At 26.3% G+C, this 24,301-nt stretch overlaps 2 protein-coding genes across 7 annotated transcripts; both read left to right on the top strand.

Annotated features, from left to right (window-relative positions):
- The first annotated feature begins 1,417 nt into the window (after positions 1-1,417).
- Positions 1,418-13,431, top strand: LOC113558409 (glycogen debranching enzyme). Of its 6 annotated transcripts, none has more exons than XM_026963860.1 (21): positions 1,418-1,724; positions 3,835-3,938; positions 4,005-4,236; positions 4,308-4,491; positions 4,944-5,078; positions 5,146-5,364; positions 6,070-6,308; positions 6,393-6,605; positions 6,671-6,853; positions 7,169-7,298; positions 7,395-7,518; positions 7,615-7,880; positions 8,237-8,559; positions 8,622-9,566; positions 9,629-9,845; positions 9,919-10,282; positions 10,351-10,568; positions 10,628-10,813; positions 10,885-11,103; positions 12,967-13,116; positions 13,191-13,431. In XM_026963860.1, exons 1-20 carry the CDS (start codon positions 1,699-1,701, stop codon positions 13,051-13,053), a joined length of 4,614 nt encoding a protein of 1,537 aa, XP_026819661.1. In that variant the 5' UTR covers positions 1,418-1,698; the 3' UTR covers positions 13,054-13,116; positions 13,191-13,431. The 6 variants fall into 6 exon arrangements, with proteins under 6 accessions (XP_026819661.1, XP_026819697.1, XP_026819684.1 ...); XM_026963883.1 differs by lacking the exon at positions 1,418-1,724 and adding an exon at positions 2,732-2,865; XM_026963869.1 differs by lacking the exon at positions 1,418-1,724 and adding an exon at positions 2,833-2,851.
- A 3,512-nt stretch (positions 13,432-16,943) lies between these two features.
- On the top strand, positions 16,944-21,939 carry LOC113547903 (serine/threonine-protein kinase STK11-like). The gene is made up of 7 exons (XM_026948480.1): positions 16,944-17,565; positions 19,250-19,423; positions 19,503-19,635; positions 19,702-19,838; positions 19,911-20,096; positions 21,558-21,724; positions 21,800-21,939. The coding sequence occupies exons 1-7, from the start codon at positions 17,219-17,221 to the stop codon at positions 21,916-21,918; spliced, it is 1,263 nt and encodes a 420-aa protein (XP_026804281.1). The 5' UTR covers positions 16,944-17,218; the 3' UTR covers positions 21,919-21,939.
- The last annotated feature ends 2,362 nt before the right edge of the window (positions 21,940-24,301 follow it).

Here is a 24,301-nt window from a genome sequence, read left to right as displayed (position 1 = left end):
CTTGTATGCAATGTGAATTGTATCGAGGATATGTAATAAGATTTGTACATTCTGCTAACAAGTAACAACCGTAATAGTCCGTAGTCTATAAAGGTATTCTAATGACCCATCAATATCCATTTGGCATTCCTATATTATTCAATCATTGTATATTTGTTTATAGTTCAAGAACCGTGAAGTGCAGTAAGCTCGCATCTCACATGACAATAATCGTTATGTGATAAGCCGGGGTTCGCAAATGTATACTCTAAAAATGCTTGAACATGTATTTAAATGTACTGCCAAAAATACTAGCAAAAACCACGTATGAAAAAAAACTTAACATCTTTAATTTCAATCATATTTTGATAAAAATATTTTTTTAAATGTACAAGTAAAACATTAAAAATTCCTCATTCTTCAAAATTTTTAAACAAATATTAAAATATAAGAATATAAAAAAAAGGAAAAGGGAAAGTTAGGAACCATAAAAATATAAAATGCTGTGTAAAATAGAAATTCAGTGTAGGCCATTGACCAGACACCAGACATCTCTTCAAGGATCACCTAGGTGGCTAGGCACCTATATCTAGGCAGGTTATGTGCTAAATTTAATAATAAATTATTGTATACGTAGGTAAACAAATAATGATTCTTAGCGTGTTCTTACAAGTCGTTATTTCTTAAATAATGTAACATTGTACAGATGTAATTTAAATTACTTAATTTGCCGAATTTCAAAATAGCTGATTTACAAATAACCATGATCACTTTAGCCTTTGTTCGATTGATATATTGAGATATTAGGTAAAAAATTAGTATATATTTTGTTTTGATTAATTAATAATAACAAAAAAGTTATAATATGAATTATTCAATTATACATCTATTTTAATAAATAATAAATAATTTATTTTAGTAATAATGTGTTGCCAACTATTAGACTTCTAATTGGTAGAGATAAACAGTATATAAATAGTAAATATCTAAATGATAATTCGAATTCCCGTTTCTCGGGCTTTTGCGGTTGGTCGAAGCCCGAAGGTATATACTATATACCTTCGGATATTAAATATTATTAATTATTATTTTATACGAATTATTATCTGCGGGCTGTATTACAATTATTATTACATACATGATACATACCACATACGTGTATGTAAATACCCCTGGCAAGTCTGACCATTTGAAATTCACGATGATATTGTAATGTTAATAATATTATCTATTTTATTATTAAAAATATAATACATATTCTCGTAAATTACTATTATTATTTTGTAATTAATAATATTATTATCGATCATCCACTGCGCAGCTTATTCGATCTCGTTCGGTTCGCTCCCTTTGTCCGATGACTTACTGCGTTTCGCAAAGGTACCTTCCTACCTGCTACAACGGCGACATAAACCGTAATCGTAAACGTAAATCATTTACTCGTTATTATAGAAGTGGTTCACACGGTCACGTCATGTTCGACAGTATCGTCTCGACTTTCGTCTCTTCAATATAACATAAAATTATTCCCACGTATTCATAATCGACTTCGATTTAATTTTGTTTCACATAAAATTTTCTTTCATTATCTACGACACAATATTATCCACATTTCACGCGATATCGGATTTGTTCGTTAAGTATATGGATTTTCTCAAATCCTTCGGATCGTTGGAGTTTTTTTTCGTTTAAAAACCAAACAGAAAACCACAACTAATCATGGGAGGCCAATCCACCAAAATCCAGTGAGTTTCTTTTGATACTTATATTTCTTTACTTACATGTTTATTTTGTATAGATACCTAGTGTAGTAGTAATCATTATTCTATAATTGGATATGGTGGATATACAGTCAACAATCAAGTGTATTCCTGTTTTTGAATTTTATTTGCGAGCGTTTAAAAAACCATCTTGTACAACAGTGCTATCGTAATATGTTTAAATTAAAAACCATTTAATTACCTACTATTTTTGTTAAATAATAGTTAATAGAAATACTTATGTTTGCTACAAAATCGTCGGATTTAAATTTTAAAATCATCATTATTATCAAGATCGATTTATTGATTTCAATTTATGCCATGCATTTTGATATTTTTCCTATAATCTTTTCCGTCGGATTCAGTTTAAGCCTTTAATTCAGAATTCATATGTAAACTGGCCATTTTCGGTACATCATCTTGACGCCAAAAATCTATATAGTAAAACTTATTATCCAACCTTGCCCATTCATCGAGTATCATCTCAAATCGATCACATTTACTAGCATTTAAAAGACCTATTAATTTAATTAACCGTGTAGTGTGTTGCACCGAATGCACTGTTTTACACGCTTGATTAAGTTTATTTCCGTCATTTTCGGCAAAATGTGACTATTTCACCGCTGATTATTTCCCATTTATTTTCACACACAGTTACATGAAACCTGATTGCTAGACGGACTTTGATACTTTACAAACTTTACTGCTTTAGTACGGGCGACAGGCACACGTACAGGCTACAGAACAGTCGTTATTCGCCGTTATCATCAGCAGCGCACATTATGAGGTTTATAAATAGTATTTCTAGGTCAAACAATACTGTACGTGTTGTTTTCGTTTAAAGGTTATCAAGTGCAGTCAGTGCAGCACTAAAAATCATAAAGTTTATGATGAATGATAATGATGATTAATAATTCGTGTTTTCCTGAAGAATAATAATAAAATATACATTTACGCACTTAAGATTTAAATCGTTTTTATGTTTTATTTCACCGTGTTCGATTATTCTGTAACTGGTATATTATTTACAATTAGTTTTCATTTTATTGTTTATCTGAAAACCTGTCTTAAAAAAATGCTTATACTATTTACCTACGTCCTACGAATAAAATGTAATTACTAAGAGGTTTGTTTTTTTGACGTGTTTTTATTTTGAGTACCTAGTTTAGATGTAGGTGTTTTAACAAACCATCCATTATGTACTAATAAAATTGTGTATTTCTTCGGTATTTTTATCTTTACCCAGTTACGATAGTTCACCTTATTTATTTGTCGTCAAAACTAAAATAGGTATATATTATAATATACTGGTATCAAACAAATACAATCATGCAAATTGTATGATGTACGGTACCTATAGATAATAGTATTATTAATATAATTTATTATTGGTAGAAAACCTTTAACAATTAATAATTAATAATAGTTATATAATACCACTGATACATAAGTATTTATAATCAATGATTATACTGACGGGTCTGACTGAACAACTGACTTAATTTCAAGTGGTACACATGTGTGCGTTAAGCATTTCAATGTTGTTCAGTTGCTGTATTTTACTCGCGGTTGCTACTAGTGCTGTTTTTTATTCGAATAGTACTTGCTAATTTTCAACTATTTACCTATTTTGTCCTGTGTATTAATAAACTTCAAATATTTTATTTGGTATGCCTTTATAATATGTATGAAATAATTAATTTCCTTTCAATTTTTTAATTTATATTATTTAATAACATATAATTAAATATTTATTTGTATAAAATAATCCATTTTCATTCAAGTTTTAATTTATATTATTTGATATTAGAATACTAATGACTTGTATTTCAATTGTATGCACAATGCTACACTCAGCAAATATTCATTAGTTATAATATGTAAAGGTCAATTAGATAAGATTAAAGATTATATTTAAAATTAGTGTATTTAAATATTAAAAATAGTTCATATAATTTATCATTTCCGATGGCAAAACCATGTTTATTCTACTTTTGTTTATAGCCCTTTTTGTAATTATTGCCATTTTTGTGATGTTAATAATTTCATTTATATATAACTTGACCGTAATATTATTTACTAAAATATTTTCCAGGAATAAAGTGATGGATGTTAAGCCACCTAGTAACCATAAAATGCGTATTGTCACATTGGAAGATGGTCATTTTCAAGATGAAACATTATATAAACTGAAAAAAGGTATTGGATTTGTATTTTTAGAATAATATTTTGAAACTTTTTTAATGTTTTTATTTTATATTGTAGGCTGGTATTTAGAATTTCGGCTGGGTCCATCACTTTTTGGACGTGACATTACTATTTATACTAATATACCAGCGGAAGGATCAACGTTTGATAGAAAAACTTATCGTCGTCTTGATTGGATTAGAGAGTGGTCGAGTGATGATATAACTATTGATGATTCTTCATTATCTTGTCTTATCCAAATGAACAATGCTGGTTCTTTTCATTATTACTATGAACATAATAGACAAAAGTAAATATGTATTAATTTTTACTGTAGAAGTTGTGAAATTAACATTTACTTTTCTTTTACCTATTTTTAAGGAAAGGATGTGGTTACATTAATGTTGACCCAAATTTGGTTGCTGGAAACAAAGATATACCATTAGAATCACTACAAACTGTATCTGTTTTAACAAAATGTTTAGGACCATTTTCTTCGTGGAAATCTAAGTTACAAGTTGCGAAAGAGTCTGGATACAACATGGTGCATTTTACACCCATTCAAGTATGATTTGAACATTTTTGTATACATTTTCCATTGTGGAATGTTAATTTTTTTATAAATAATTTAAGTTAAATTTAAAGATACACATTGTTTCAAGTAAACCTAACCTATTAAGTTTTATACAGGCTGTAAATCTGTATCCAAGAACTAATAAAACCCTGTTCCTTAAACTTGTTTCAGTAGGCTTCCACTTATTAAAAAGTTCTATATTATAAATTTCGTTAAATTTTTAAATTTTATTTTTTTTATCTTACTATATTAATAATAATATTTTTGTTGAAGTTAATATTAGATTCTAAGTAGATCGATGATTGTGTTTTTCAATGATGTGGATTTTTTTTATGTGTATACAATCAGTAGTCAAAAACATTAAACATCAAAATTGATTTGTATAAATCTTTAATCTTGTTTATTGTAATATTTTTAAATATCATTAAAATTGTTGGTTTTAGGAGCTTGGAGGTTCAAAGTCATCTTATAGTTTGAGAAATCAATTGGAGTTAAATCCATCTTTCAATGATACTAATAATCAAGTTACGTTTAATGATGTTAAGTCCTTGACTGATGAAATGAAAACAGAATGGAATGTAATAATTTAAATTCATTAAATTATTAAATTGAACATATATTAATTTTAATTTTAATGTTTTTTAGGTATTAAGTATTTGTGATATAGTGCTGAATCATACAGCCAATGATAGTCCATGGCTATTGAAACATCCTGAATCTGCTTATAACTTGGTTAATTGTCCATATTTAAAACCAGCTTATTTGTTAGATTACACTCTTTATCACTTTACTGTGGAAGTTTCTAAAGGTATATGGGAATTTTTTGGAGTCCCTGCGATTGTTAATAGTGAAGATCATCTCGCAGTAAGTTATTTAAACTTAATTATTGATAATAATATTTTGGTTTTTTATTTTTACTTATATTTATAAATTTAAGTCATATTTGTTAACCCGGCGTTAGTCGCGCTAGTTTACATTATGTCGTTAGTCGCACAGCAGCTTTTCAACCGCGTTATAATTTTCAAAAATATAATTATAAAAAAACATTGTTTCATACATTTTTAATAATTTTATTAAAACAAATCAATTTTTTCATACAAATTTAATAACTTATAATTTTATTTATAAAAAAAAAATTAAACTGAAAGTTACTTCCTTTTACAGTTATAAAATGGGTTCCAAAAAAAAATGTAATGTACTAGTTTTCATGATATCTCACTCTTATCTTAGTTTAATCAATATATAAGAAAGTAAATGTACTTAGGATATTATTATATTATTTTTAATAACATTTTTAAAAGGTATACTGAGTATAAATGATTGAAATATAAAATTTAAGATTTTATTAAAGATATAAAAAAAGTGCGGTCATTTTGACTATAGCGCGACTAACAGCAAGTTAATGTCAACTATAATATGCTATAATTTTGATAACTTTTGTTTAAAAAGTTAAAAACAGTTAAACAAGTTAATAAGTTAATTGTTTTTTTTTTTTAATTTTAAAGATCGCTAAATTATTGATAAATTAAAAATTATACCCTTAATTCTTAACTCTGTATAATTTTACAGTCTATACGGCATGCATTATTAACAAATGTATTACCAAAAGTAAAAATTCATGAGCTGTTTCAATTAAATATTGACAAAATTGTAGCAGAGTTTCAAGAAAAAGTACGTGCTGGTCTCCCTCCAATAGCTAAAAATCCAGAATCTGATGAAGAATTAACATTAATACCAGATCCAGAATTTGGCCGATTAACCGCTACAATTGATATGAATAAAGCATTGAAACTATACAATATATATAGGTATACTGAATATTACATGAATAACAATAAAAAATGTATTTTATTTATTATCCTTAACAATATTGTTCAATAAAATTATTTTAGAAGTAACTGTTTTGATGAAGATACTAGGCTACGTCGTTGCAGTTTAGAATTCAAATTAAAATTGGAAACTTTAAACAATATAGTCTTTAATGAAGTTCAAGAACATTTAATAGCTGCTGTCGATAACAGTATTGCTGGTATAAGATATTTTAGAGTTCAACCAGATGGTCCTAGATTAACCAAAGTTTCTGTTACTAATCCTCTAGTACCAAGGTAAATATTTTTTGTTCTCATGTAACTACATGATGTGTAAAGTACAAAATATATTTTATTCACAGGTATTTTACAGACTACGAAGGTGAAACTGCTGAAGATGTATTGCATTCTTTAAATGGACAATTTGTAATGGCACACAATGGATGGGTAATGGGTGGTGATCCACTTAAAAATTTTGCTGGACCAGACTCTAATATTTATTTGCGTAGAGAATTAATTGCCTGGGGAGATAGTGTTAAATTAAGGTATGTTTTTGTATATATAATCTTAGTTGGCAAATTGGTAAACAATTTTGTTTCAATGTTATCTATTAACCTAATAAACTTTTTAAAGTAATATTTTGTTATTGAATAGAATCAAAACAAATTTGAAGTTTTATATATTTCCAGTTTTATTGCATTCTTTAAACATGTTTTACATATTATAATTTAATTATTAATTTGAAATCATAATATTATGACATAAAAAAGTATTTGATTATTTTTACCGTAAAACATGCTGCAATATTTTAATCTAATTATATTATTTTTCTCGTCCATAATATTAATTGTTGCCTTTAGATATGGAAGTGAACCTAAAGATTGTCCATTTTTATGGAATCATATGCAATGTTATGTGGAACAAATAGCTAAAATATTTGATGGTGTCAGATTAGATAATTGCCACTCGACGCCATTGCATGTTGCTGAAGTAAATTGAATATATTAATCTATTTAAATATATTATGCCTATAATATAAAGAAAATAAAAATTAATATTACAATTCTTGATAATTTGTTTTATTAGTATTTGCTTGATGCCGCTCGAAAAGTTAAACCAGATTTATATGTTGTAGCAGAGTTGTTTACAAATTCAGATTCTACTGACAATATATTTGTTAATAGACTTGGAATTACATCACTTATTCGTGGTAAGATTATATGCATTTTTAAAACAAAATTAGAATAAAAAAATTGTTTACATCTTTTTTTTATATTAATTATTCTTTTAATAATGTAATGTTTAGAAGCAATGTCTGCATGGGATTCACACGAACTTGGGCGCTTAGTTCACCGTTATGGTGGTGAACCGGTTGGAGGATTTAAAAAACCACTAGAACAACCAGTATGTCCTACTGTTGCTCATGCTCTTTTCATGGATCAAACTCATGATAATCCATCTCCGATCCAGAAACATTCAGTTTATAATTTGTTGCCTAGTGCAGCTTTAGTATCTATGGCATGCTGTGCTAGTGGAAGCAATATGGGTTATGATCAACTAGTTCCACATCATGTATGTTAAATTATATTACAAAAATTAAAAAAAAAAAAATTAGTTAAAAATTTAATGTGTTAAATTTAATTACTTTTTGCTATACTCAACCCAAAAAAATATCGAGTTTTATATATGTTATTAAAATTTATTATGATTATAATTTATCAATAAGTTTGGTATAGTAACATAATTATTTATCAGTTGCTTTGTTCAGGTATTTTAAATATTTTAATGCTAAATTATAATTTAAAATATTAATTTCTCCTTGTGACTATTTGGTTGCCATAGTAAATATAATGGTTAGAATATAAAAATGTATTCAGTCAAAAACATATACATTATATTAAATTACAATATATTTTAATTATTTCTAGATACATGTTGTTGAAGAAGATAGACAATATATGCAATGGTCAGCTAATGAAATTAATATTACTACAGGGATAGTAGCAGGGAAAAAAGTATTAAATGCACTTCATTATGATCTGGGAAAAGGTGGTTTTGACCAAGTTTATGTAGATCAAATTGATAATGATATTGTTTGTGTGACACGTCATAATAGCAAAACACATGAGAGTGTTGTACTTATGTCATATACTTCTTTTTCAAATCCATCTAACCAAAATGGTTTAGGAAAAGGGATTACTGTAACTGGAAGAGTTGATAATATACTAATTGAAACTTCATTGCAACCAATGTAAGAATATATTTTTTTTATTTAAATATATTTAAACAGTTTTTCTTATGTATTTTTTTTAGGATATTGGACAATACTAAAGAATTTGAAAAAGATAAAAATAAGATCAATGGACTAGATGATTATGTATTGAGCTTAAGACAAAATGTTACTCCTCAAGAATGTTTGATGTTAGATATAATACCTTCAGTTGATAAAGTTTCTGTTAGATTAAATTTTACTGAAAAATTTAAACCTGGTTGTGTAGTAGCAGTTGCTATTTCCCCAGTGGAGAAAACGAAAATAGCTGTTGAACAGTTATTATCTGATATTGATTTAGTACAAGCAGTGAGTCGTTTATCTCTATCTGACATGAATTATATTTTGTTCAGATGTCCTGAAGAAGACGAAGGAAATGTTTATGATGTACCAGGATTTGGTAAATTGGTGTATTGTGGAATCCAAGGATTTATGTCAGTTTTAGACTTAGTGGCTTCAAATAATGATTTAGGTCATCCACTATGTGAAAATCTCCGAAATGGATTTTGGATTCTAGATTACATATGTGGACGTTTAAAACGTAAAGAATTTGAAAACTGCCCATTATATCAATTTGGAGACTTTTTAGAAAGATATTTACAGCCTATTAGGAACTTGCCATCATATTTAGTTCCCTGTTATTTTGAATTTTCTTTGAGAAAAGTATACCATGCTTTGTTGGACCGAACATGGTCAATGATGCCTGGAGATATAAAAAATGGTTCTACATTTTGTAAATATTTAGCTCTTGCTTCGATTCAATTTGCTGGAGTTGTTAAATCTAGTCCTCTTCCAAGTCTTTCGCCAAACCTTTTAGCACCTTTACTCAAAATACAAATAGCACCTGATGGATTATATCGTCCAGAGTGTATAACACTTGCAGCTGGATTACCACATTTTTCTAGTGGTTACATGAGAAATTGGGGCAGAGATACTTTCATTTCGTTGAAAGGATTGTTGCTGATTACTGGCCGTTATGAAGAAGCCAAGTATAACATTATTGAGTTTGTATTATTAAATATTTTAATTAAAAATGTATGTTTATTTTTAGGTACATTATCTTAGGATTTGGCGGTTGTTTAAGACATGGCCTTATTCCAAATCTATTAGATGGAGGTAATAACCCACGTTATAATTGTCGTGATGCTGTTTGGTGGTGGTTGTATGTAATTCAGCAGTATGTTACAATGGTACCTGGAGGTATAAGTATTTTGGATGATCCAGTAAACAGAATTTTTCCAAATGATGATTCTGAACCCACATCATTTGTAAGTCTTGGATTTAAATAAATTTTACATGATATGTATTGTATACATATTTATATTTTAATTGTATTTCTAGGAACAACCATTACATGAAGTAATTCAAGAGGTTATGTTAAAACATTTCCAAGGGTTATGTTTTCGTGAACGTAATGCTGGAACTTCTATTGATGCCCACATGAAAAGTACAGGTTTTGATAATCAAATTGGAGTACAACCCCTAACTGGCTTCGTGTTTGGTGGTAATGAGTGGAATTGTGGTACTTGGATGGATAAAATGGGCTCTTCAGATAAAGCTGGTAACCGAGGACGACCTGCAACTCCTCGTGATGGATCAGCTATAGAGTTGATTGCATTGTCGAAGTCAACTGTAGCATGGTTAGCTACATTGAAAAAAGCTCAGCAGTTTAAGTATTCAGGAGTTACCCGTACAAATAAGGATGGTATATTAAAAAAAAATATAAATTGAATGAAATGTGCACTTGATAATAATGTTTTTGTTTAATTTTAGGATCTGTAACTACATGGACATATAAAGAATGGAATGAAAAAATTCAAAAAAATTTTGAAACATACTTCTGGATACCTGAGGAGAAATATAATCAAAAGCAATTTGAACCTCATCCAGAACTTATTAACCGAAGATGTATTTATAAGGATACAGTTGGCGCAACAAATAAATGGGGAGACTATCAACTACGATGCAATTATGTTGTAGCAATGGCAGTGGTAAGTTGAAGTACTATTTATTGTAATTCAATATATTATATATTTTGTTTGTATATTAGGCACCAGAGTTATTTAACCCAGATCATGCAAGAAAAGCTTTAAAAGTAGTAACAGATGAGCTCCTAGGGCCACTTGGTATAAAAACTTTAGATCCATCTGATTGGGCGTACAATGGCTTTTACGATAATGATAATAATTCTACTGATTTAAATGTAGCCAATGGTTTTAATTATCATCAAGGACCAGTAAGATCATTGAATTTATTTATATGTAAGAAAGAAATACAATTATTATTGTAAATCATACTTATTTTTAGGAGTGGTTGTGGCCTGTTGGTTTCTTTTTAAAAGCAAAGTTAATATTTTCTACAAATAAGCGAGAAGCTATATCTGAAATTCAAGGTATATTATCTAAACATTTTGAACATATAAAAACATCAGTTTGGAGAGGCTTACCCGAATTAACCAATAAAGATGGAGCTTTTTGCGCTGGATCATGCCCAACTCAAGCATGGAGTGTTGCTACAATTCTTGAGGTAAAAAATTAATAAATTACCTAGCTATTAAGTACTTACTAAAAAATAGAATTACAATGTAGGGCTCAGATTTGAATAATCTATAAAATGTAATTATAATATAAAAATCCAAAGATGCACTTAAACAAATTTTTATTTTGTGTTTTTGGTAGTGCAATATAAATAAATATTATTTGATTTGTATTCAATTGTCAATAGTTCTATCATTTAATTTGAAAAAGAAATTTAAAAACATTAGTTTAGTTGAATTGGTGGATAATCTGTTATAACTCTGGCACCTCCAGTGTCAAAAGAGTGTCAACCCAAAATAGGTGATAGTTGACAAATTCTTGTAAATTGAAAATCATTTTTTATCAACCTAGTGAATTAGATTTTATTTATAAAATGTTATGTCTTCTGTATATCATTTATATTATTATTTTCTTCTTTATTTTTATTAATACATTTGTAATAATACTTATAATTGTTAATAAGCCTTCACAATAACATTTTATATGTTAAATTATATATATTGCTTATGCTTCCATTTTATAGTGAGGGGTTAAATATAAGGCAAATTGTTGTGGTAGTCGTTTACCTAGTAAATAGAAATGAGAAACCTAAAAAAATGGTAAAAACTGATCTATAACTTCAAAATTCATAGAAACTCAAAAATTTATTATTAAATTAGTATGTACTTAAAACAAATTTATAATGAAATTAATCATGTCAGCAATTCAAAAAAACAGATACAAGTGTATAGAAATCTGAGCCCTAATTATAATTAATTTTGTATGCTTTGGGTATATAGCTTATATTATTGAACTAATTAATTATTTTTACTTATAAGCATTAATTTACCTATTAGCTTGGAAATTAATTTCATTTTAATAATAGTTATACAATTGACTATAAATACATTAATCTTGAACTATTTATTTATTCAAATGTTATATGTCTATAATAATAGTAACATTTGTCAATATATTTTTGCAATAAAATAATATCAACATAAATAGACTCTTTTAAATTATATATATATATGAACAAAATAAAATGTCATCATCAATTTAATACGTTTTTTTTTTATACGGATAAATTAGTTTATTGTATAATATTACATTTTGAAATTATTTATTTTATTTACATTTTGCGTAAGTTGCTTATTTTGATTTATCCTGTTGTCATTACTTGCCAAGCTTATACATTTGGCAACAGTTAATGCTTGAATGCAGAGCCAGTGCCATTAAGATTTGGTGTCCAGGGCAAAATTAAAAATATTTACCCCCTATTTTATTTATTATTATGCATTTCAATTTTTTTGGCACCCCCTTTAACTATGCGCCCGGGGCACATGCTCCTTCCTAGCATTCCCCCCATGGCACGGTTCTGCTTGAATGCTAACATTTAATACAGGCTTCTGTATTTGTTTATTTTTATTTTTTTGGGATTTAATAAATGCGTTATTCATTAATATTTAAAGATTTATTTAAAAAGAACAAAAAATTTTAATAATATTGGTGTTAAAAATAATAATAATAACCATTTAAGTAAAATTCTTTATTATATTTTTCCTGTACTCAAAATCTTAAAAAGTACAATTCATACTTTTTTATTTTTAACTCTAATATAAATAATAAATATTAAGTTATGTGAGTAAAATTGATCTTAGTGACAACTTCAATAATATTTATATAATGGAAACACATTTATATTTAATAATAAATTACATTGTTTCATGTGTTGAACTATTTAATTCATAATTTTATTCTAATCATTTAAATCAAGAGTTCAAGATCTCAGATTTATAAGTGAAAGTTTTAAGACTCGTTCAATATAGTTTCATAAATTATACATACAATTTTATACTATGTTTTTTTATAGCTGTTTAATGAAAAACAAAATATTCAAGTGCGACCTGAGCGTACTTATGGATCAGCAGTATTGTCATTGATCACCAAAATATTTTAACCCCATATACTAATAAGTAATATACTTGCATTCATCTAACACAAGCAACTAAGCACTAATTTTGTAATGTCACTTCACTATCATAATTTATAATTAAGATATTTATTATTAAATATTATGTTTGTTTTGGTTTTCAGACTTTAATGGCTATAACAAACTCAAATCAAATCTAAATTAAATTTGTAAATATATTATTTATTGATAATTATTATTATTTATATTAAATGCTATTACTTAAATGAAAATCATTGTGGAAGTTAAAAATGTATAACTCAATTAGACTGATAGGAATTTTTTTTTACCAAATTAATATTACAAAAATTTGCTTTTCGTTTTATAGAACGGATTAAATATATTTTTATGTATACCATTGTTGAATTATTGTGAAATTTTTGTTTTTTATTATTGTATAACATTGAGTATTTGATAAAAAAACTAATACAAACAATCTATTACTTCATTTGAATATACACTATCTAAATAGTCTTTTTTTTTTAATCAATTATTTTCATTTTTTAGTTTGCTATAATCGGTTTTTATGAGTGTTAATACATTATTATTTAGTACTATAGATTAATTAATTTCACTTGAGTATAAAAAGTTTAAACTATTAACATGTAAACTTGCTATTACTTTACAGATATATAAAATATAAATAATTTATATTTTATATACCTGTGTATAGTTATTACTTAATTAAATATTTTATTATTATTAAAATAATTAAAAATAATAATAAAATATTTCTTGGTGAAATATGTAATCTATGTACTATGTATCGTCATAAAAATGATAATTATTAATATTATACTTTCATTTAAAATAGTTATATCTTTACGATGATATGTGTTATAAAGTAAAGACTTTATTTTCTTATTTTAATTACTATAGTAATAAAGATGTATGTGATTTTAGTTTTATACAAAAAAAAAAAATTTTAACTTTATGATAACTTACATAGTAATTTTAATTTTAATCTTGTTTTGTTATTTTTAATTTTAAATATATGTTTTATAGTCAATTATTATACACAATTTATTTGTTATTTAATTTTTTAAACATTTATTTCATAAGCAAATAATATACTTTTTTATGAATTTAAATATTACGGACTACGGTGTTGTTTTACACTGGCAAAAAAGTAATTGTTTTAACTCAATCTAATTAATCCAAATGTGAATTGAAACAATTTGAGATAATATAATTTTAGGTATTCTGTACTCGTGTAGTATGCTGCTACTTACTTAAACTTAATATGTTTAAGTGATAATACAGAATTAAATAGAATTAGGAACAACCGTTTACTCACATCAATGGTGAACATATAGTATATAATTGATGAATATAGGTTAGGTCATCATCAAGAAACATTTAATCATAACGAATTTTTGTTGGTTTAACAGCTATTAAAACAAAAACCGTTTATTAAAGTTTCAGATGATTAATAACATAATATGACTTGACAATGATGATCATCAGAAAAACATTAAGGAAGTCTTAGTTAAATAAATTGTAATTAGTTGTTGAATACACTGTTGTTGGTAGAAGACATTGTTCTGTGATTTTACGGTAGGTAGCATACTACACAAATACAGGATTGGGCTAGTTCTATAGCACGGTTCGGTAAAATAATTTTGAATGGGCTCAGTGAAACTTTATAAGTAGGTATCTAATCAAATGTTTGTTATCTGAAAATGTATGTTTGCTACTCAAAAAACAAAATACTCGGGTACATTTGAATATTTTTAGATTTAATGCAACATCATTAATTATAAATACTAGTATTTGTATTTATTAATTTTATACTACTATATATATACGTTTTAATACTGAAATTTGTTGAATAACTTCATTAGTGATGTCTTCGAATGAGATAAATTCTAAAATGTCTTTATTTAGATTCATTGGCATCCAAACATCCAAACTATCCATCAACAACGATAAACGATTTCTTAATCGAGTTTTATGTTCAATCTTCAAACTATACGAGTTATCTAATTCCGTGCCGCTGCATAGTGACCTCACGTTATAGTGCGATATTTTTTATTTTATTATAAGTATAAAATATAGACGCATTAAAATAAAAACATAAAAATCTAAGCGGTCTTATTTAATCAAAATTATAGCGGCCTACCGGGTCATGACCCGGTCCAACCCTGCACAGGTTCCCAACTTTGTATGGTCGTACGAATATTATCCCTACTAATATTATACATGCGAAAGTAACTCATGTTACACTTTCACGCCTAAACCGTTGAACCGATTTTGATAAAATTTGGTGAAGTAGATAAGGTTACATTTGTCCCGAAAAAGACTTGAAGCCGTGGTAAAAGGGGACGAAAGTTCAAAGCCGGGCGTTGTCATCTAACAGTGATAATTGTACTCATATTCTATGTTAAACCTTTATAACAAAAATATTCTTTGAATTTGTTCGACTGTATGTAACACTAAGATATAGGCATGTACTAAAACGTCTAAAACTTAAAAGTCGATTTATTATTGGTTTTATTAACCGCTAATAAGATAAAAGTTGATTATAAATAAATCTATAATGATAAAGCCGTTCAGCATGCCCGCCCAAAGTTAAACATTTGCTGTCTAACTTTAAAAGGCCTAAACATATACGATATTACGATATACACGTTGCGAGCGTGGACTTGCCATGTGTCCGTAATATATAACGATAAGTGTTGGCCGGTAGCGCAGCGTGGGAGTATCAGTATTCACTATTCAGTAATAAACAAAAAAAAAAGTTGCCACAGCAGCGCGAAAAACGGAAAAATAATAAATATTATAAGTATGCATGGAATATGGAATAGTAATATTGTGTTTACAAGATTTTTTTGATTTCGTTAATGTTCTTCGGTAAAAAAAAACAGTAGCATTTCCGCGTTTTTGGTAGATATTTTGCTTAGTTTTTTATTATTTAGATATGCCTCGAAAATGCAATTCTCATCTTGCGCGTAGTTTTAGCAGAATTCGCGCTGCGAAAGTTGCTTAAAGCCAAGAATCTGAGAAGCAGACTCAAACCTGTTTGACTTTATTTATTATAAATGTAATATATTATTTTATTATTAGTAATACCTACACTATACACTATACAAATAAATTTTACATGGTCGCAGATAAAGAATAAATAACATATATTATGACCAGAGCTGTGCCGTGGGGCGGGGCCTAGGGGGCACCAAAAAAATTGAAATGCATAATGATAAATAAAATAGAGGGCAAACATTTTTAATTTTGCCCCGGCGCCAAAACTTAACGGCACGGTTCTGATTATGACAATATTATAACCAACAAACATGATTATGATGATAGCTTGTACTAATCATACCCCCAATTTCAAATAATTCGTCGAGAACGAAATTTTTCGTCTTTCTTACTAAACAATTTATTTCTGTTTTTATTATTTTTATAATAAAATTTTATTTTAGTTTTTCAAATATTTGTAATATTAATAATTATGTTCATTATAAAATAATACCTATTATATGTAAAACATCATAATATGTACTTAGAATTTTGATGGCTCGCGAAAAATTTCAGATTCCTAATGTGGTCCTTAAAAATATCAATTGATGACCCAAGGGTAATTATATAATTATATAATTGTATTTTATACGATCTAAGGAATTAAGGACTAAGATTGAACAGTTTGAAGGCATATTCTGGCATCGTGTCATTTGTCTTGTGCGTCGTAATAATATCACGACGACGACGCACAAACATTGTTCTGTGCTATTATCGTAGTTCTCTTTGGAACGTCTTTGAGTTTTTCAACCTCCGTGAGTACCATATGATTACTGTTTACCATACAAAAATACAATGGGACATTATCAGCATCGACGATAGTATAATACTATTAAAGAGTAGTAAGCAGTGTGATAAAACAAATTTCACCATTATTAGACTGACTCTCAAGTGTTCATAATTCATATTTATTATTTTGTGATGCAGGTATTTTTATTTGTAAACATTGTAATCGTTTTTAAATAGTTTGTTGATTTGTGATCGTACCGTCTTAATTTTAATACTATATAAATTATCATAAAATCAGATCATCCTTAAGTTTTTTTGGTCGAATACGAAAAGTATTACAACAAGATTACAAATTTTAGATTTAAAAATAGGTATATGTAGCATATTTAATGAAAACAATGTAATGATGATGGAGCAGAGAGAATTTGATGAGGATGTTATGCCAAGTGCTGTAGATGATGACGAAGATGTGTTCAAAGACCTGTTAAATGTACCAGCCGATTGGTCAGCAAACGACTGTTTGTCCACCGGCATTTTCAATTCGTTTGATCCCGATGAAGTTGTGTATCGGGCCCAAAAGAAACCATGTAAAACAGTCGGTAAATATGTAATGGGCGATTTATTAGGAGAAGGTAGTTATGGTAAAGTTAAAGAAGTACTTGACTCAGAAACGCTTGTTCGCTGTGCAGCTAAAATATTAAAGAAGAAAAAACTCAAACGAATACCTAATGGAGAAAAAAATGTGCTCAAGTAATAATATAATTTTATTATGCATAATAATAATTAGTATTAATCTCTAAAATACCTACACTTTTTCTCTTATTCAAGCTTATTAAGGCTAAGATAATCTACATACTTAATTTCTTAAATAGAATATCACCCCCGCACGCATTGCCCTACAAATGATTAAAAGAAAATTTGCTATCAGCAGTACTAATTCTGTGTAGGTATCAATGTATCATTAATATAAAAGTGGGTAGTGCATAGATAAAGTAGAAAGTGCCCTATCATCAAACTTAAAGTTAAGAATGTTAGTAGTGTTTGTATGTCTGCTTTTTTCTTATTCTAAGTGAGTGCCGAGTTTGTAAAATATTTTAATTAAAAAATTATTGTTACTTGCTTAACAATTTTTTTTTATTATGTACACACAGATAATATTCTTATGATTTATATTGGGTCAACTTTATTTAAGAGGACGTCATACTCGCATGTGTTGTCTCTGTCTTACTAACGTACATCATAACAAATTTTCGTTCAGTAGAATACATTTTGTAATGTTAGCTTTAATATTAGAGTAAATTTACCTATTATCAGATTTAAAGTTAAGAATATTATCTGAACAATGACATATGATTTTATTGATATTATCATTTTAAAGTTGTAATATTTTGCACAGCTGTAACTCACTTTAAAATAATAATATTATTAAAAGCATATGTCATTGCCTAGATAATATGCTTGCCTTTAAATTTGATAATAAGTAAATTTATTCTAATATTAAAGCTGACATCACAAAATGTATTCTGCTGAACGAAAATTTGTTATGATGTACTTTAGTAAGACAGAGACAACATATGCGGGTACGGCGTCCTCTTAATATTAAGACTAACTACATAATATAGGTTTTGTTTCTACAGAAATTTTCTATGTTGTATATTTATAAAATAAAGATGGCACATGTGTTTTATAAAGTCCTTAATATATAGTTAAGTAATAAATGAATTAATTCGATTTATAAATCAATTTATTATACAGTTAGTTGATGGTTAGAAAATTCATAGTATTACATTTTACCTTAGTAAATTTTTTTTCATGTGATTATATGATAATCTATCATTTTGAAATTTTGTTGTATCTTATTTATTTAAGTTAGTATTAGTTATTAAAATATTAACAAATATTACCTATAATAATGTAATCAGTGATATTGATATATTAATTCCTTTTAATTATTGTAGTAATTATAAATTCTTGGTAGGTAATACTTCGGTAGTTCTGTATAATAAAGACTAAATACTAAATAGTTATTCTTTTATAGTGGTGTAGCTAGGAATGTGTTATGGAAAACATCCCCCTTCTACTATTTTTATACAACAATATGTTCTGTATAGTTCAGATTTCTACAAAATATGTCATATAGTTCTATTTTATATTTCATATCATTAATATAAAAAATCCTGACTACGTGCTGTTCCTTAAGCTTGAATATTGTTAATTATTTAGAAACATAGTTAATTTTTTAATATAATTTTGTTTTTGAATTGCTGACAATAACAGTATGTTATTAATATTGAATATTATCAAATTTTATAAGATAATATTTATTTAATAGATTTTGAATACTTATGTAAAATGTGATGAAATATTTAACTTTATCCAACTTTAAGTCATATAATAATACAATTTGTTATTTACAAAATTGTTATTTTTTTAGTGAAATTCAACTTCTAAAAACTTTGAGACATTTAAATGTCATAGAGTTAGTAGATGTGATAGTCAATGAAGAAAAAGAAAAAATGTATCTTCTTTTGGAATATTGTGTTGGTGGTCTTCAAGATATGCTAGAACACTCTCCAGGAAGTAAATTTCCATGCTGGCAAGCTCATAAGTATGTATTTGAATAATCAGTTAGTTAAAAGTAGTATTAAGAAGATAAATTTATGTTGTTTAATATTATGTGGTATTAGCTACTTTAGTCAGTTAATAAATGGACTAGAGTATTTGCACAGCCGTGGAATAATTCATAAAGATATCAAACCAGGAAATTTATTGCTTACACTTGATGAAACACTTAAGATATCAGACTTTGGAACTGCTGAGGTATGTTGAAAATATAATTGTAAAAATGTTTATCTATATTAAAATATTGTTGATAATAATTTTTAGGCACTATCACCCTTTGATCCAGAAGGTATTTGTGCATCTAGTCAAGGCTCACCAGCATTTCAACCACCTGAAATAGCAAATGGAGCTGATGAGTACTCTGGCTTTAAAATAGATATTTGGAGCAGTGGTGTTACATTGTATGGGTGTTATTGAATTATACAAATATTATATAAAGATAATAAAAAAATAATTATTGTTTTTTTTTCAAGGTATAATTTAGTTACAGGAGAGTATCCATTTGAAGGTGATAATGTATATAGATTATTTGAAGCAATTGGGAAGTGTAATATACAAATTCCAAGCTTTGTGACAGAACCTTTGAGATCTTTGCTAGTTGGAATGCTTAAAAAAGATCCAAAGAAACGATTTACTTTAAGAACAATTCAAACACATCCGTAAGTTAATAATCTGTTTTAATTAAAGAATTGATCATTCTAAAATAAACAATATGCTTCTTTAATTACTAACTACCAGGGTTGCCAACTATTAAATTAAAAAAAAAACAGAAATTTTTGCCAATATGAACAAATTGTATTCTAATTTTAGTATAATTATTTTGGGAATACTGATATTATATTAATATAATAATATTACACAGATATTTTTATTCACTATTTATAATGAAAGTAATATAAAAAAAACAGGTAATGATATAATAATGATATAAATAAATAATGAAATGGTTTAAAATTAAAAAAAATAATTACAAATAAGCAAGAGGTAATATTAATTATAAATGTAAAACTATTTATTTTTCTAATTATATTTTCTTAAACTTTTCATGGTGTGTACAAAATTAGGATCATTTTTTTATTAAATTAGTCAGAATAAGAATTTTTCAGAATGTAGTATTTTTAATATCATTAATTCACTTTTTATCAAATTGGCATAAAATCTGTCTATTTAATTTTCATTACAGAAAAACCCTTTCTACATGGGAATAAGATGGTGATTTATTCAGATTAAATTCTAATAATATTCCAATATTTTTAATTTATGTATGTTACAATTTCTAGCTATTTTTGTATATTGTTAAATTTTTTTTTAAAACTCATAATTATAGCAGGTTGACAATAACAAACTTTTCAAATATCTCATCTAAAAAAATCATCTTTTATTGTTTGTACAAATGTATAAAAAGATAAAATAATATTTTCCCAATATCTTGGGAGAAGTGTATCCCGTAACATTTATTGAGACATGGGGGAAAAACGTATAAATCGTGAATGTTTCTTTAAAATTGGAATAGTTGGCAACCCAACTAAATAACCAAATTTGTCAAAAATTAGTAAATATATGTTTATTTACTAAGTTTAACTATCCTATTATACATTATTCAAAGTTTTTGTTTGTCCATAAAATAAAAAATATTTATGCTTAAAAAATTACAATATTTATTAATCAATAGAAAGTATTATAATTTATAATAAGGTATTATAAATTACTTAAAAAAAGTTAATATTTTTATTTATAAAACTTGTAAAAATGAATTTATATTTTTTTATGTGAATATTTAACAAATAAATTATATACTTAAAGGTCTTGATATTATTTCTGGGTAATGGGTGGTTTATTTTGATATGTTTACATTTATAATATTTATCATGTAAATATTGAAAGCTTAAAATTTGTTTAGCTTTTATGCATATATTTTAAATAACTATTTTTGTCTTGGATATTATTTATAATTATTTATCATATTAGAATTGTAAATAATTTCCAAGTTATATCTAATATTAACTTAGAATTAAATAAAATTAAAATATTGCATATTTTTTTCCTTCAATGTAAATTTGTTTAAAATAAATATATATTTCTATACTTATTCTTTTTTGGGTTTTTTTTTTATTGTCTAGGTGGTTTGTTTGTAGGCATCCAAGAACATCTGAAAAAGTACCTTTTCCTCCTTTGCGTGGTGATTTCATGCATAATATGACTGTATTGCCGTACCTATTCAACTATCATTCGTGCGAAACGCCTTCTGAAAATGAAGAAGAGTATATAACTGAACAATTAATTAAAGGTAATAATCTTAAATATAACTAATCAAATTAAATAAATTTACCGAGTTTTATTAATTATTTTATATATAATCCAGATCGACCGAATGGGAGTGCATCAGTTCCCATCGATGATGTCAATGATCCATCTAAACGACCTTGGCACAAGCCAATTATGTGTAATGTTAAAAAAATGGCCTCATGTCGATTGTCATGACATTTGTCGCTCATTTTAGCATTGCATCTTTCATATTGTTTTATATTATAACCATTATTGGTTGAGAAGATTTAATTATTTTTTGAGGTACACGTGAAGTGGATATTTTCTCTTTTATGAAATCAAATCTAATTGTTTCACAACAATGACATTATATAAGTTAAACTATTGACTCAAATGTATTTTTTTGAATTTTATTGATTATTTAAAGTTTAATTATAAATGAAAACCACAATATTTGTAATTAGTGTATATATTTTGAAAAAATAAAACTACTGTGGAAAAAACAGTTAAATTTGATATATGAAGGAGAAAACTAGTACTCACCTACCTCTAATGTTTTGTTTATTCATTATTTACTTTTTAATTAATATATATATATATATTATATATGTGCAAAGAAACCATTTCATATTAAATACATTTTGTTTGCTTTTTTAAATTTATTTATTTACAAATATTATATTATTCTTTATATATATATATATTTATATATATATATAACAAAATAAATCATAATATAATTAAAGATGAGCATTTGTGTTATAGTATTTATATAGAATGAATAAAATAGTATGATGTTTAGATATCCCAGCAGATTATAGTAAGTATCCAAAATCTTTTTGTATATTGTTTAATTTCTATTATTTATAAAATACATAAATTATTGTATTTTTTGTGATGATATATATATGTCTAATTTGGTATGATTGTTCGGCACTAAAATGTATAATGTTAATGTAGTATATTGGAATGGTTGAAAATAGAATATTCTAAAAATTAGGTGTCATATTCAGTGATTACTGATATCTAATATTTTGATTATTTTATCAGTTCTACTATAATCTTTGGGTTCAAGAGTAGGTTTTCAACTTCTTATTTACTCTATTACACAATTTTTAAATTATTTATTAGGTAATATAATGTTTATATGAATCAATATAATAAATATATAGAATAATCTGTGATAATAACCGTAAATTGTTGATAAAATTATGATTTTAAAATTTGTAGTGGTTGAAAGCAATGTCACATTATTTTTGATAAATTAAATAGATATACCTAAATGTACTTAGTTTTAGTGGTCCACATTTCAAATCCAATTTAGGTTATTCGATAATAATAAAAAAATCAAATTTTAATTTGTCAATTAAATTCTGTATTTGTGTAAAACTAATTGAATTAAAAAATGAATTGAGTATTTTTAGCTTATGAAATATTTATTTTATTAAGATGTCTAACTCATTTTTTTTATAAAACAAAATATCAAATAAGTTTAATAAAATTAAACATATTGAAAAAAAATATTTATCATAGTACCTATATATTTATATATAATTATGATCATAAGAAAGTCAGGTAACATTGTGAAATTGTAAATTGTTAGTACATTTTGAAATATTATTAACATAATAACATCATAACATAAAAACAAGTTTAAGAGGGTTCTATGATAATGTATTTCCTTAAAATATGATAATAAGTAATCCAATTCACTGTATCGTCTGTATCTACTATCTAATATTATGAAAGGGAGAATAATGTAATCACTTGTTATACAGATGTTTCAAGTGTAATAGTTAGAGGAGTAAGTTATTGTAATGGATCAATTGGATCGCGGATGTGTTAAATTTGAACTCAATGATAAATCATTGTTCCATACTCAGGTCTCGGGCCTATATTAGTAAGTATATTACTAGTTATTAAGTATATTTTGTATTGCTATGATTTAGTATTTTATTTAATTAATAGTGTTACAGCGTTGAATTAAAAAAATAATTGTGTGTATAATGTACGTTAAGAGTTTCTAGTAGCTAGTTCTCATAAATAATATTTTTAAATCACAAATAAATTGGTAACTAAGATCGTTTTTCTTCGTTTAAAATTTAAAATATCTAATTTTGTACAAATTTAAACTTAAAATTACTGTATAGTTTTTGTTGGATTTTGCACATCGAACAAGCAACACGTTCACCTAAACATATTTGGCTCTCGTAATTTGTGAATTAGTGCCATTTCAGTTATTTTGTTTTTTTAGTGTTTAGTTACAATACAAATATTGTAAATATTGTATATATGGTTTATTGAACGGATAGTAAGTTTTTATAAAAAAACATGTTTCAAGTTGTACTCAAATTGAATGAATGTATTAATGTATAGTGCATAAAAATATAAATTTCGGTGTTAATTCGTCACAAATGTATAATGGTTGATGGTAGATTCGGGTAGAAATACAAAATGACAATGTGACTTTGTAACAAATTGGTAGTTTAATTGAAATGGAATAGTGAGAAATTATAATTTTAGATTTTGAAATGATCTCGAGGAGATTCAAAGAAATGTAGAGCCCTCCTAAAAAACAATCAAAGTGACGAAAGACGTC

The sequence above is a fragment of the Rhopalosiphum maidis genome, chromosome 1, assembly GCF_003676215.2.
Source record: "Rhopalosiphum maidis isolate BTI-1 chromosome 1, ASM367621v3, whole genome shotgun sequence".
NCBI classification, from domain to species: Eukaryota; Metazoa; Arthropoda; class Insecta; order Hemiptera; family Aphididae; genus Rhopalosiphum; species Rhopalosiphum maidis.
Note: the sequence above shows the minus strand (reverse complement) of the source record. Positions and strands in the feature narration are given on the sequence as shown.